The sequence below is a fragment of the Poromitra crassiceps genome (genome assembly GCF_964638095.1).
Source record: "Poromitra crassiceps genome assembly, chromosome: 23".
Taxonomy (NCBI): domain Eukaryota; kingdom Metazoa; phylum Chordata; class Actinopteri; order Beryciformes; family Melamphaidae; genus Poromitra; species Poromitra crassiceps.
This window is the reverse complement of record NC_139639.1, coordinates 3,301,888-3,313,248: the sequence shown is the minus strand read 5'-3', so window position 1 is coordinate 3,313,248 and position 11,361 is coordinate 3,301,888. Positions and strand designations below refer to the sequence as shown.

At 42.2% G+C, this 11,361-nt stretch overlaps 1 protein-coding gene across 1 annotated transcript; it reads left to right on the top strand.

Annotated features, from left to right (window-relative positions):
* The first annotated feature begins 950 nt into the window (after window positions 1-950).
* On the top strand, window positions 951-11,120 carry map2k2b (mitogen-activated protein kinase kinase 2b). The gene is made up of 11 exons (XM_083659388.1): window positions 951-1,339; window positions 1,456-1,666; window positions 2,532-2,678; window positions 3,071-3,148; window positions 3,766-3,817; window positions 4,625-4,749; window positions 5,145-5,361; window positions 6,156-6,208; window positions 6,483-6,544; window positions 6,721-6,766; window positions 8,919-11,120. The coding sequence occupies exons 1-11, from the start codon at window positions 1,254-1,256 to the stop codon at window positions 9,027-9,029; spliced, it is 1,188 nt and encodes a 395-aa protein (XP_083515514.1). The 5' UTR covers window positions 951-1,253; the 3' UTR covers window positions 9,030-11,120.
* The last annotated feature ends 241 nt before the right edge of the window (window positions 11,121-11,361 follow it).

The window sequence follows — 11,361 nt, the reverse complement described above, 5'->3', positions numbered from 1 at the left end:
AATTGTTTTAATTGTGTTAGTCAATCATAACAATAGTCTCTTGCAGGGAGGCAAAGATGGCTAACATTGGAGAGCCACAGGGGACTCGTTCCATCTGATTTGAAAATAATACATTTTGTGCAGCCAGTAAGGTCACTTGCCTTACGATGATAAAGTTAACCTTCTCCCCCCCCTTCTTTTTCCTTTTCTCATAACCAATGACCAAAATTTGTAGCCTGAATATATTAAATTGAAAGCTCAAAAGGGCCAACTTGTTGTATAATATGAATGTATTTACTTAATATTAACTGTGTTGTATAATATGTACTTTGTAATGAACTTGCCTTAATAACTGTTGTGTATGTTTGTTCTGTTTTTGTTCTCACAGCAAAATGGAGCATTACTAATTTGTTTTTAGAGAGAAATTTAACAATGACAATAAATATACTTGAACTTTTGTGTGTGTGCGTGTTTGAACATGTGCTTCAGTAGGCTATTGTTCCTGAATAAAGCAACTACAAAATACAAAGCCCCTTTCTCTAGTTTTATCCAGTGGAGGCGGGTTTTTGAGAGGATATGATGTCATCATTATTATTATTATTATTATTATTATTATTATTATTATTATTATTATTATTATTATTATTATTATTATTATTATTATTTTCTTTTCTTTTCTTTTTGTAAATACTAGACGCCAGACGGTGCTAGATTCTGATCCACACTCCATACCAGTTGGTGGCGGTAATGCACCAATTCGTTGTTTGCCAAGATTAAGTCCAAAATGGCGGCGGCAGCAGCACGGTTGTACCAAAGACGATGCCTATGTCGATGGCTTGTACCAAAGACGACCCGGCGGCTACCCACTCGTAGCAGACTGTAGCATATCACCTCTTGCCTTCAATACTCTTTGGCTGTATTATTTTCATTACGCCGCGCCCCCGAGACGCCGGATCCTGGGACGCAAGCAAGCAGCCGCAGCATACACCTGCCAGTAGGAACAAGGGCGAGGAGGATAAACAAACAGATACAGCCGTTTTTGTCCGAGTTTCGGACAAAAACAACAGGGACGGAAAGGTGTTGGACAATACCAGGCTTTTGCTATCAAGCTAACCGTGGTGTGTGACAGTAGAACGCAGCAACAGCTAGCTATAGCTTCTGTCACCTTTGCCTACCTCGCCCACCTAGTTTTGGAGAAATTACCATTTGTAGTTAGGGGAGTACTTAGTACTAGCATCAGCTAAGCCCAGTCTGGAGTGTATCTGCAAGTAAACATGCCTCCTAAAAGGCCTCCTCCCTTAAACATTACACCCACTGGTGACGGATTGTCCTCTACCAACAACACTGATGTTGCATCTGAGTAAGTTGTCCTGCTGACATACTGAGTTTCATCAATATACTATCTATCCTATTCAGTTCATTGTAGAATTATGAAATATGCTGTATGCCTTCTCTATCTCATCTCCCCCTTTTCAGGGCCAATTTAGAAGCACTACAAAAGAAATTGGAAGAGTTGGATCTGGATGACCAGCAGAAGAAAAGGTTGGAGGCTTTTCTCACGCTGAAGGCCAAGGTGGGCGAGTTGAAAGATGACGATTTCCATCGTATCTGTGAGCTGGGTGCTGGCAATGGAGGAGTAGTCAACAAGGTGTGCCACAAACCCTCAGGCCTCATCATGGCCAGAAAGGTAAGCGGCAGATTGTTAATTGATAAGAGGAGGACAAGAAGGCCAAGCAGCGCCTCCACCTGCTGAGGAAGCTCAGGGCTTTTAACGTCAGCAAGGACATTTTAACCCAGGTTTACAGATCCCTCATTGAATCCAACCTCACCTTTAACAATTCATCCTGGTACAACACCCTCGCCATCAAACACAAAACCAAACTCTCCCGCAAAACCAAAAAAGGCCAGTAAAATACTCGGTTCACCCCAAATCCCCCAAATCCCCCTGTGTGAATTGTACAACCGGTCAGTCATTAGGAAAGCCATCCACATCACACAGGACCCCTCTCACCTCCTTCACCAATCCTTTCAGTTACTCCCCTCAGGTCCCTCTCACCTCCTTCACCAATCCTTTCAGTTACTCCCCTCAGGTCGACAGTACAAAGTCCCACTGGCCCGGAGAAACATTCACAAAAAATCATTTATCCCATCCGTAATCACCGCCCTCAACCTTTTAAAGTAGGAACTACATTTTAACTTTTTAACATTTTTTAACCTTTTAACTACTGCACTTTGATTCCCCTCCAGTATTGTCTTTTCAATGGGCACTGCACTTTTAACATCTTAACAACACTGTTTTTGTCAGTTTTGTTTTTTATTATATGCGTCTGTGTTTTTAATGTGTTTTTGTAACATGTACCTGAGCCTGGTCAAATGAAAAATTTCTGTTGCGTTGTGACAGACAATAAAGTTTTTGAATCTTTGAATTGACTTTGGCATAAATTGTGTCACATACCTTTTAGTGTACAAAAATAAGACATTCTGAGCATTTCATTAAAAACATTTGATTCAATAACCAGCTTATTATACCTCAATGCTCTGTTTTTGCTCAGCTGATCCATCTAGAAATCAAACCTGCTATCAGAAACCAGATCATCAGAGAGCTCCAGGTGCTGCACGAGTGTAACTCTCCCTACATTGTGGGCTTCTACGGAGCCTTCTACAGCGACGGAGAGATCAGCGTCTGCATGGAGCACATGGTGAGAGAATGGTGGACAGAATGGCAATGATCATCTTTATATATATGTGTTAAGCTGCCTACAGACTATAAGATTTTAGCAATCTTATAAGTTTATTGCAGGCCACACTGCGTGACTCAGGACCACCGTTTTTGTAGCCATGACCAAAGATATCTCCACTTTTCTTTCATGTTGGTCATCTTTCATCTGGGATAGCCGAAAATCGCACAGTGAGTGTGTCAGAGGATTTAGTGTAATGTTTAGATGTGGTTTTAAAAATTAAAGAAAGTCATTGTTAAAGCAGCGCCATTGATGAACAGTGCAGATGATAATCTTAATTCAAGTTTGACAGATATTCTGGTTCTCCCCTGCTACCTTCTATAATTTGCCTCTTGTCTCCCTCTGCTGTGCAGGATGGTGGCTCTCTGGATCAGGTGCTGAAAGAAGCCAGAAGGATCCCAGAGGAGATCCTGGGCAAAGTCAGCATTGCTGTGAGTATATGATTATCTTCAACAAAGAATATTGTAATATTATGTGATTTTACATTCATTTTGCAAATTTGAAATTTTAATTTCTTCAAATTTGGCTCAAACATCCACTTGCACTCAAGGATGAACTGATTCGATTTGGGTGGTCAAAGTTCAAGGTCACTGTGACCGCATGTCTGTCCATTCCATCAAGGAAGGGGGGCGGGGCTAGGTAAAAGGGGTCATAGCTAAGGATAGGAAGGTCGTAGAGAGTCGGAGTTTGAGGGGTGGGTAGGGGGAGTTGCTTGGGGGATGTGGTGGAGTAGGGATAAGGGATTTTTCATGTTGAAAATGATTAGCCTTGTTGTTGAGGGACCCCCAAACATTGCCTAAAGTGCCATAAGGCTGAAGGTCCACACCACTGCGCTGTGGGCTTCAAGATATTTGTGCTTGTATGAGTCTGGACAGACATGGATGTAGTGCTGACTTGTTGGCGGAGGCACACAACCGCGAGGAGGAGGTATATCTAGTTGATTTAAGATTACTGGACATGTCAGAAGAATCCACCTCTTCTGACTCGAAACCGCACCGAGATTATTCATGATTATCAACTTTTGTATTTTCTCCTGTTTTTCCAACAGGTTTTGAGAGGTCTTGCCTACCTAAGAGAGAAACATCAGATTATGCATAGAGGTACTCTTTTCTTTTCCATGGATATTAAAACATCTAAGGCATAATGCACAATAGCAAGGTTCATTATATGTTGTTAACAGCACACCCCTGTGTATTATCCTGTTTATACCATGGCCACTTGTCAAAGATTAAAAAACCCAAACTGTTTTCAAATCATGTTTTTATTCACTTTTGGCCTGGATAGTCTTTATTTATTTTCATTTTTTAACCAACATAATTTTTTCTGCTTGGCAACTGTATCTCCTGCCTGAGCCTCTATTAAAGAGCCCCAATAGGTTCAAAAATAAATTCTAACCACAAATGTATTTAGCTACAGTATGTACCGTATGTTCATTTGACAATAGTTACATTTTCTTTGAAATCATAAACTGCTGATGTTACGATGATATAGTATACTTATACTAATTACTTTGATCCAATACCCTTTTGTGGTCATCCCTACACAGAGTAGAGTGCCCAAATCCCCAAACACATTTTTACTACAGTAGATGTACTGTAGTAACATTTCTAAGAAAAGTAATGTTAGTCTTTCCTGGTTCCATAGCTTGTTTCGCTGCTGGCTAGCTCAGTCGTCTCAAGATAAAAACAAAAGAAAACACAACTTTCACTTTCTGTCAGAAGATTCAAAACGTTGCTCTGTTACCTAATTTGTTATTGATTTATAGCACTTAAAAATGGCTGGTTAATTGAAAATTAATGCATCAGATTTTAGCACTGACCCAGGTCTTTGTATGAATCCTTAAATTGTGTGCAGTTTTTTATTCTCTTGTTATCCATCTTTGCACAAATTATCAATTTTCCACCTAGATGTGAAGCCCTCGAACATACTGGTGAACTCACGTGGGGAGATCAAGCTGTGTGACTTTGGTGTCAGCGGACAGCTCATAGACTCTATGGCCAATTCTTTTGTGGGGACACGATCCTACATGTCGGTATGTCGGCCCTTCTCAATTAAGCCTTTTAAGACGCAGTTTAGTTCCTCCACAGTACTTCTAGCTGTACCCGGTGACGAATTTAACAGGTTTCCTGTGGGAATAACCCACTCGAAAACGCTCCCACACTGGACTTGTCTTGACTGTTGACAATAGTCTAACCTCAACCTGTGCCTCAAGTTTTGAATATAATGTAATATATATAGAATATAATATATATATATATAATATATGACAATTTTAATATAAATGTTGAGGCCTAATTCACTGAGACAGTCCTGAACAAGTTCAATATTCCAGATTTATCCATTTAATTCATATGATTGATCAGCATTCAAAATAATTAACAATAATCTCTAAAACCACAATATCTTTCCCTATGTATTTTTGCATAGCCCGAGAGGTTGCAGGGAACTCACTACTCTGTACAGTCAGATGTGTGGAGTATGGGTCTGTCCCTTGTGGAGCTGTCGGTTGGACGCTTCCCCATCCCATCTCTAGACGCTAAAGAACTGGAGGCCATATTTGGACGACCGGTCCTGGACGGCGCCGAGCCAGAGCCACACGGCACTTCACCCAGACCCAGAGCGCCGCCGGGGAGACCAGTCAGTGGTGAGCAACGCACGTGCAACACTCTCTCACAGTCTCTCCACTTTCAGACAGACACGGTTCTGGTTCTGTTCTGGAGTCTCAGAACCTTGGTGCTTTCTGGCGAACCAGCCCGCGTTCACACCAGTTTAAGCGGAACCAAAGTGGGAGGACATTGTTCGGTAGTCCTCCTTCAGTTTTTTAAGTTTATTAATTATTTGGTCTGGCGTTTGAGTGAACCCAGCCTTGGCCATCTCTTCCACAAGTTCGGCATACAACTTGCTCTTTATTGTACTGCTTTCTAGCTTTTCTTGAAATTCGGTAGATTCCCAAATCGCCACTAAACATTTGGTTTCCTCAGCAGACCACTGCAAATTATTGCTCTCCATGTTGTCACTGCCTTCTTCTTCTCCTTCCTGCTCATTTTCACAGCCTAGAATAAGACATGCCCACTGATGATGTCACGGTTCCCAAGGAAAAACCAACTATCTTTTGGTTCCGCTCAGAACCAACTTTTCAGGTTCCGAACCAATTATTTTCTCAGTCTGAACGCGCCGGCCGGTTCAAATTTGCGTTCGGGAACCGGAACCGGAACCGGCACAGAGCCCTGCCGGTGTAAAAGCCCAGAGCACTCACCTGCTGCTAGGGCAAAGTTAGGCCCCATTTGCCCTATTTCATTTTCAGGTGAAAATCTTACCCTGTGTGTTGCTTTAAAATGTCGAAGATCTTCACAAACCAACTGCGTATTTCTGTGTCTCTGGGACTGTGTCAAAGTGACCTTCACCCTCAACATAACTGTACCTTGGCTCCTTCTCTAGGTCACGGCCCGGTAATGGCCATCTTTGAGCTCCTGGACTACATCGTCAATGAGGTAAGAGACAACGTCATTTCAATTGTGCAAAGGACAACTCTGAATTCAACCAAATTGCCCTCTGATTTACCGAAACCATTTTTCTGCGTATTGCTGCCTGCCAGCCAGAAATAACAGTTCAAGTAGATTGCCACAGGTTTAATGTGGTTTGATCTTATAGGAAAGGGACAGAGAAAAAATATGATTTAAAAAGTGCTGTAAAACAGGGGACTCGCTCTATGTTGTTTGCAGTGCTCGTAGTCACGTGTTCATTTCACTTTCCTCTGTTTCTCAGCCTCCTCCCAAACTACCACACGGCGTGTTCACCTCGGATTTCCAGGATTTTGTGACAAAGTGGTGAGTCACCCTTTCCAATAGACATGACACACAGCACATTGTGAGGAATAGTGTGTGTGATCTTTTTTGTCAGTTTACATAATGACAAGAAGTAATCCAAGATGCCTAAAGCCAATGTTTTGTGTGGAACCTGATGGATGGATAAAGCAGTTGCTCTCTCCTGTGTGTCTCCACAGTCTGATCAAAAACCCAGCAGACAGGGCCGACCTGAAAATGCTGATGGTGAGTGTTTCACTCCTCAACTTAGAGTATGACTCAAGTTTGAATACTTTTCTTGACTTCTACTTGACTCTGCGCCGCTCACGCGTGTTACTTGCGGTGGTAGTTGTCCCTTTGATAACACATGATACCACATCTGATTGTCAGGTCAGATTTTGCTTGTAGATTGAGCTCTGCCAAACCTGCACTGTGGTTTCGTAAAATGCCTATAAAAATAGTTTTACTTCGTCAAACCAAACAGTTCAGCTATATTTAGAATCGGGAGAGACCATAGAACATTTCACTCGAACCAAAACATAAAAAAAACAGCAACATCGAAAAAACATTTTCTTTAAACCCGCATTTTTTTTAACGTTTTTGTCCGAGTGAAATGTTATGCGATCTCTCCTGTTTCTAAATATAGCTGAACCGTTTGGTTTGAACAAGTAAAACTATTTTTATAAGCATTTTACGAAATGTCTATGGGAAAATAAATGGCGGATGAAAATCTCTGGTACAGTGCTGAAGCAGGAGGTGACGTTCCACTTTGGCTCTCAATAGTAATGCAGATTACACATGAGTATGAAAGCCTTATCCGTCCTTTGTAGACTTTCTAACACCGTTAGAGCATGTGAGGAGAGTGTAACACCGTTAGAGCGTGTGAGGAGAGTGAGGTGGGAGTAGATGAAGGAGTGAGTGATGGTAATTGAACATGAGCAAAGAGCAGAGAGGAAAGTCAACAGAACAAATCCACTCCTCTTCTTGTCACTGCTCACGGGGTGGGATTCGAGAAACCGACACCTCACCCAGTAAAAGTCAAGTCAGCTAAAACCCCGCTTTTCATCCCATATGTCCTGCAATAAGTCAGTATAGCTTGTTGTTGTGGCGGTGGGGATTCAGTAGAAATAATTAATATTTTGACAGTCTGGCCACCCAGAGTCTCTCATTCTAACGACTAATAAGACTCTGGGACAGACAGATTGACACGAGAGTGGAGTTGGAGCTGATCGATTGTAGGTGTTTTAGCTCCAGACAGCATTTTGTCTAATATCAATAAACACATAACTGAATATGAGACGTCGTCGGACTGTAAACGACGATGGAAGCAGAAGTCGGGACGTCCGCTCAACACCGGAAACCGCGAAATAGCGGCCGTCTGTTCCAAAGACTTATTAGTCGTCAGACTGAGAGACTGTCGGTGCCCAGATTGCCAGATTACAGTATAGATTTGCGCAATTCTGTAAAAACCTATAAAACAACAAAACAAAAATCTCAGATGGGACACGTGTGCAGCCTATGCATAGAACATTTACAGTAAATGTCTACAGTACCTGCAAATGGTTGAGCTGAACATCTGTGAATCTCTGGTCCAACAACAGAGTAAGTTGTTACTTTCAATTCACTGAAAAGATCACTTCAGTTTCACAAGTCTTATGTCATCACATTACAAAATACATACAAACTGTCCATTTTGCTGCAACTCGACAGTGCTGCTTAATGCAGAGAACCTTACTTCCTGAAACTCGAGAGTAAAAAACTGGTCCATTGGAGTGAATGGAGATGTTCGCGACTCTTCTATATACACGGCTCTGGGTACCAGCGAAGACTCATCCTGAGTCTGCTCTGCAAACTGAAGGCAGTCATAAAGGAGACGGTTGGCTCTGTTAAAGAGCCGTAAGTTAACTGTGATTTGATTTAACTGTCAGGCCATCACATTAGCTTTAACTTCTCGCTTGATGGTTCAACAATAATCAAATCATCTCTGTCTTTAGTCAACAATATATTGTTACGGTGGGGCCTTTGAATGGATTTCCGATTTACTATTAAATTACTTCGGCTCTTGTTTGTCTAGGGTTCATTCACAATTACGCTTTAACGTCCTTCTACTACACACTCATAAACTGAAACGTAACGTTTGGTTTGGGCTTATCGTTAGCATTTAGCAGCATGAAATAACAGCACTCAACTGTATTGATTTCATTCGTTCATAGTTATTCCGATTTTGTTCAAAATATTTTGTCACACAAACATGTGAAGAAGTTGTCATTGGTGTAAAACCCGTAGCAGTCCACTGGCTTTCAGAGACCACTATCTTACGATTATCTTTTTTTTGCAGAACCATACTTTTATCAAGCTGTGTATACTTGAGTGTTTTTTTCTTTTTGTTTTGTTGCAGAACCATACGTTTATCAAGCGGGCAGAAGTGGAGAGGGTAGACTTTGCCGGCTGGCTTTGTAAAACCATGGGGCTGCACCAACCTAACACTCCCACACACATTGGAGAATGAACACACACTCATGTGCACGCACACGCACAGTATATATACACACACAAAAACACACATAGACAAGCTGCTGCCTGAAACCACACACACACACGTCACACACACACACACACACACACACACACACACACACACACCACACACCTTGTCCGCTACTCCCTCCCTCAGGTAAACCTCTGAAGGCTACATCTATCAAATAAACTCTGCTGACATGTAAGAGAGTTGATCACACGAACATGTCAGGAGGGCGAAATAATATCTACAATCAACACCCTTTGCTGAGCATCCGTCTAACAGTGCTTCTGTTCTCCGCGACAAGTTCAAACTGATCATACCACGTTTCCTCTGAATGAATGTTGCAACACAGAGGACTTTGGTCATAACTGATTTATCTTCGGTTCTGGATGTTGGGGCCAGTAAATCACTTCTTTTGGGGGGTTAACATTATCTCTATAGCTGCCAGATCGAAATCGAGTTTGTCACCGCTGTCACAGCAACCATGCCTAGTGTTGAGCACTGCCCAGACACTTGATGTTGTGTTGCTGTCTTAATGCCATGACGCTTGTATTCATCCGGAAGTCATACAAACGGTTTGTGGCGTCACAAAGCCAGAGGAGAGATATCACTTAGGAATATGAGCAGGGGACACTTCATATTCTTGTGAGATGTTTTGATTAGCCCTTTTCCTTTCTCGGTGTCATATTTAAATTGCTCTGAAGTTTAAATTGCTCTGAAGTTTCCTAGCGGCGTGTGTTACAGCTCGTCACCACTGAGATATATGTCGATGCTCGTCACCCTGGTTCTTACTACAGTCTTGGTTAGGCGTTTGTATGTGTACAGATGGGTACTGTAGTACATATAGGGATTTGTTTTCATGTCTGTTATGCAAATACTTTCAGATATGTAAGGATGCTTGTACTTTCCTGGGAAGGTGTTTTTCTTCTTTAGCAGAAGATGACTGACCTTTATTTGCTTTATAATGTCTGTTGCTCTGATCCCGTTGGTTTCTTCAGATGTTGAAATGTCCTGAGGTGACGCACGATGTTTCACCACGTTAGAAACATCGAGGGGGGTTCCGGGTAGTGTAGATGTAGATGTCCTTCCTACCAACACGAGGGGTACACACAGGCTATACTGTGGCGGGGAGGGGAACTGGGGGGGGAATAGCGTGATCCTCCCATGCGCTACGCCCCGCCGGTGAAACTCCTCGATGTCGGGTGAAAAGAAGCGGCTGACGACTGCACATGTATCTGAGGAAGCATGTGCTAGTCTGCAACTCTCCCCAGATCGGCAGAGGGGGTGGAGCAATGACTGGGACACCCCAACAGAGAATTGGCCAAGTACAATTGGGGAAAGGTCAGCTGAATCAGCGTTTCCTCTGCAATAGAGAGGATTTATTTGAAATGAAAAATATTTTAAATGCAATGAAAATGAAAATGAAAATGTGCATAAAAACAGGTGGATGGAAGTTCATCTTCACCACATTTTGACATTCTGAAGAAAGGTGTTGAATTGTCGTGAGAAAAATTGTGCTTTACCTCAAGACATTTCAGATGTTGAGATATCGTGTGGTGAACCACAGTGTTAGCCACATTTTTAGCATGATGTATACCTCATGTCCAAGCCAAAATGAATATGGTAACTGTAAGATGTAACTGTTCCAATCCCTGGAGTGCTCTCTGCGCCTCCCACTCTATATGTTGTTTCCTCAGTTTGTACTGGTAGCCTCAGATTAGCTGCAGTGGAGCAGAGGCAGTTGGTGACCATAATAGAAACGCAGCCCTAGCCAGTACCTGCTGTTACGACACTGCTTTTTGTCTCGGGAGTGAGCTGCATCGTGACGCCGAACGCAGTCTGAGTTGAACGCAAGCTGTCATTTCTGTGTATGTACACACTGTAACAGGACATGGAGTTGCCATGAAAGTGCATCCTGTGGTCTGGCAGGATGAAGGCCTTTTTGCTCCTTTTGTTTTCTTCTTCTCTTTGTGTATTTCCTCCTCCAAATAACGGTTTTAGCGATGGAGATGTGTTTTATGGCGAAACCACCAAAAAGCTTTGTCTTTATAAAGTCGTAATTGTCAATAAATGGTATGTAATGTCACATGTGAACGTGATGTCTTAATTTTGCCCAAAATATCACTTCTGTGTTTTACACTCTTTTCACCAGAAGGGGGAAGCACATGAGGTGCACACAGCAGGAAGGCCTTGTTGGTATGTGTGTGATGTGGTAAAAAATCATGTGACATACCCAATCAAAAATAGCAAAATGTCTTTTCGAAAAATTCTGCAGATCGCCTTGTGTACCGTGTATCCATTATTACCATCAAGTTGACGA

Excerpts from the sequence above, each read along its gene's own strand:
- map2k2b (XM_083659388.1), top strand. The coding sequence starts at position 1,254 with ATGCCTCCTAAAAGGCCTCCTCCCTTAAACATTACACCCACTGGTGAC. Across the intron at positions 1,340-1,455 it reads AACACTGATGTTGCATCTGA|GGCCAATTTAGAAGCACTAC; the intron begins GTAAGTTGTCCT and ends CCCCCTTTTCAG. Across the intron at positions 3,818-4,624 it reads ACATCAGATTATGCATAGAG|ATGTGAAGCCCTCGAACATA; the intron begins GTACTCTTTTCT and ends TTTTCCACCTAG.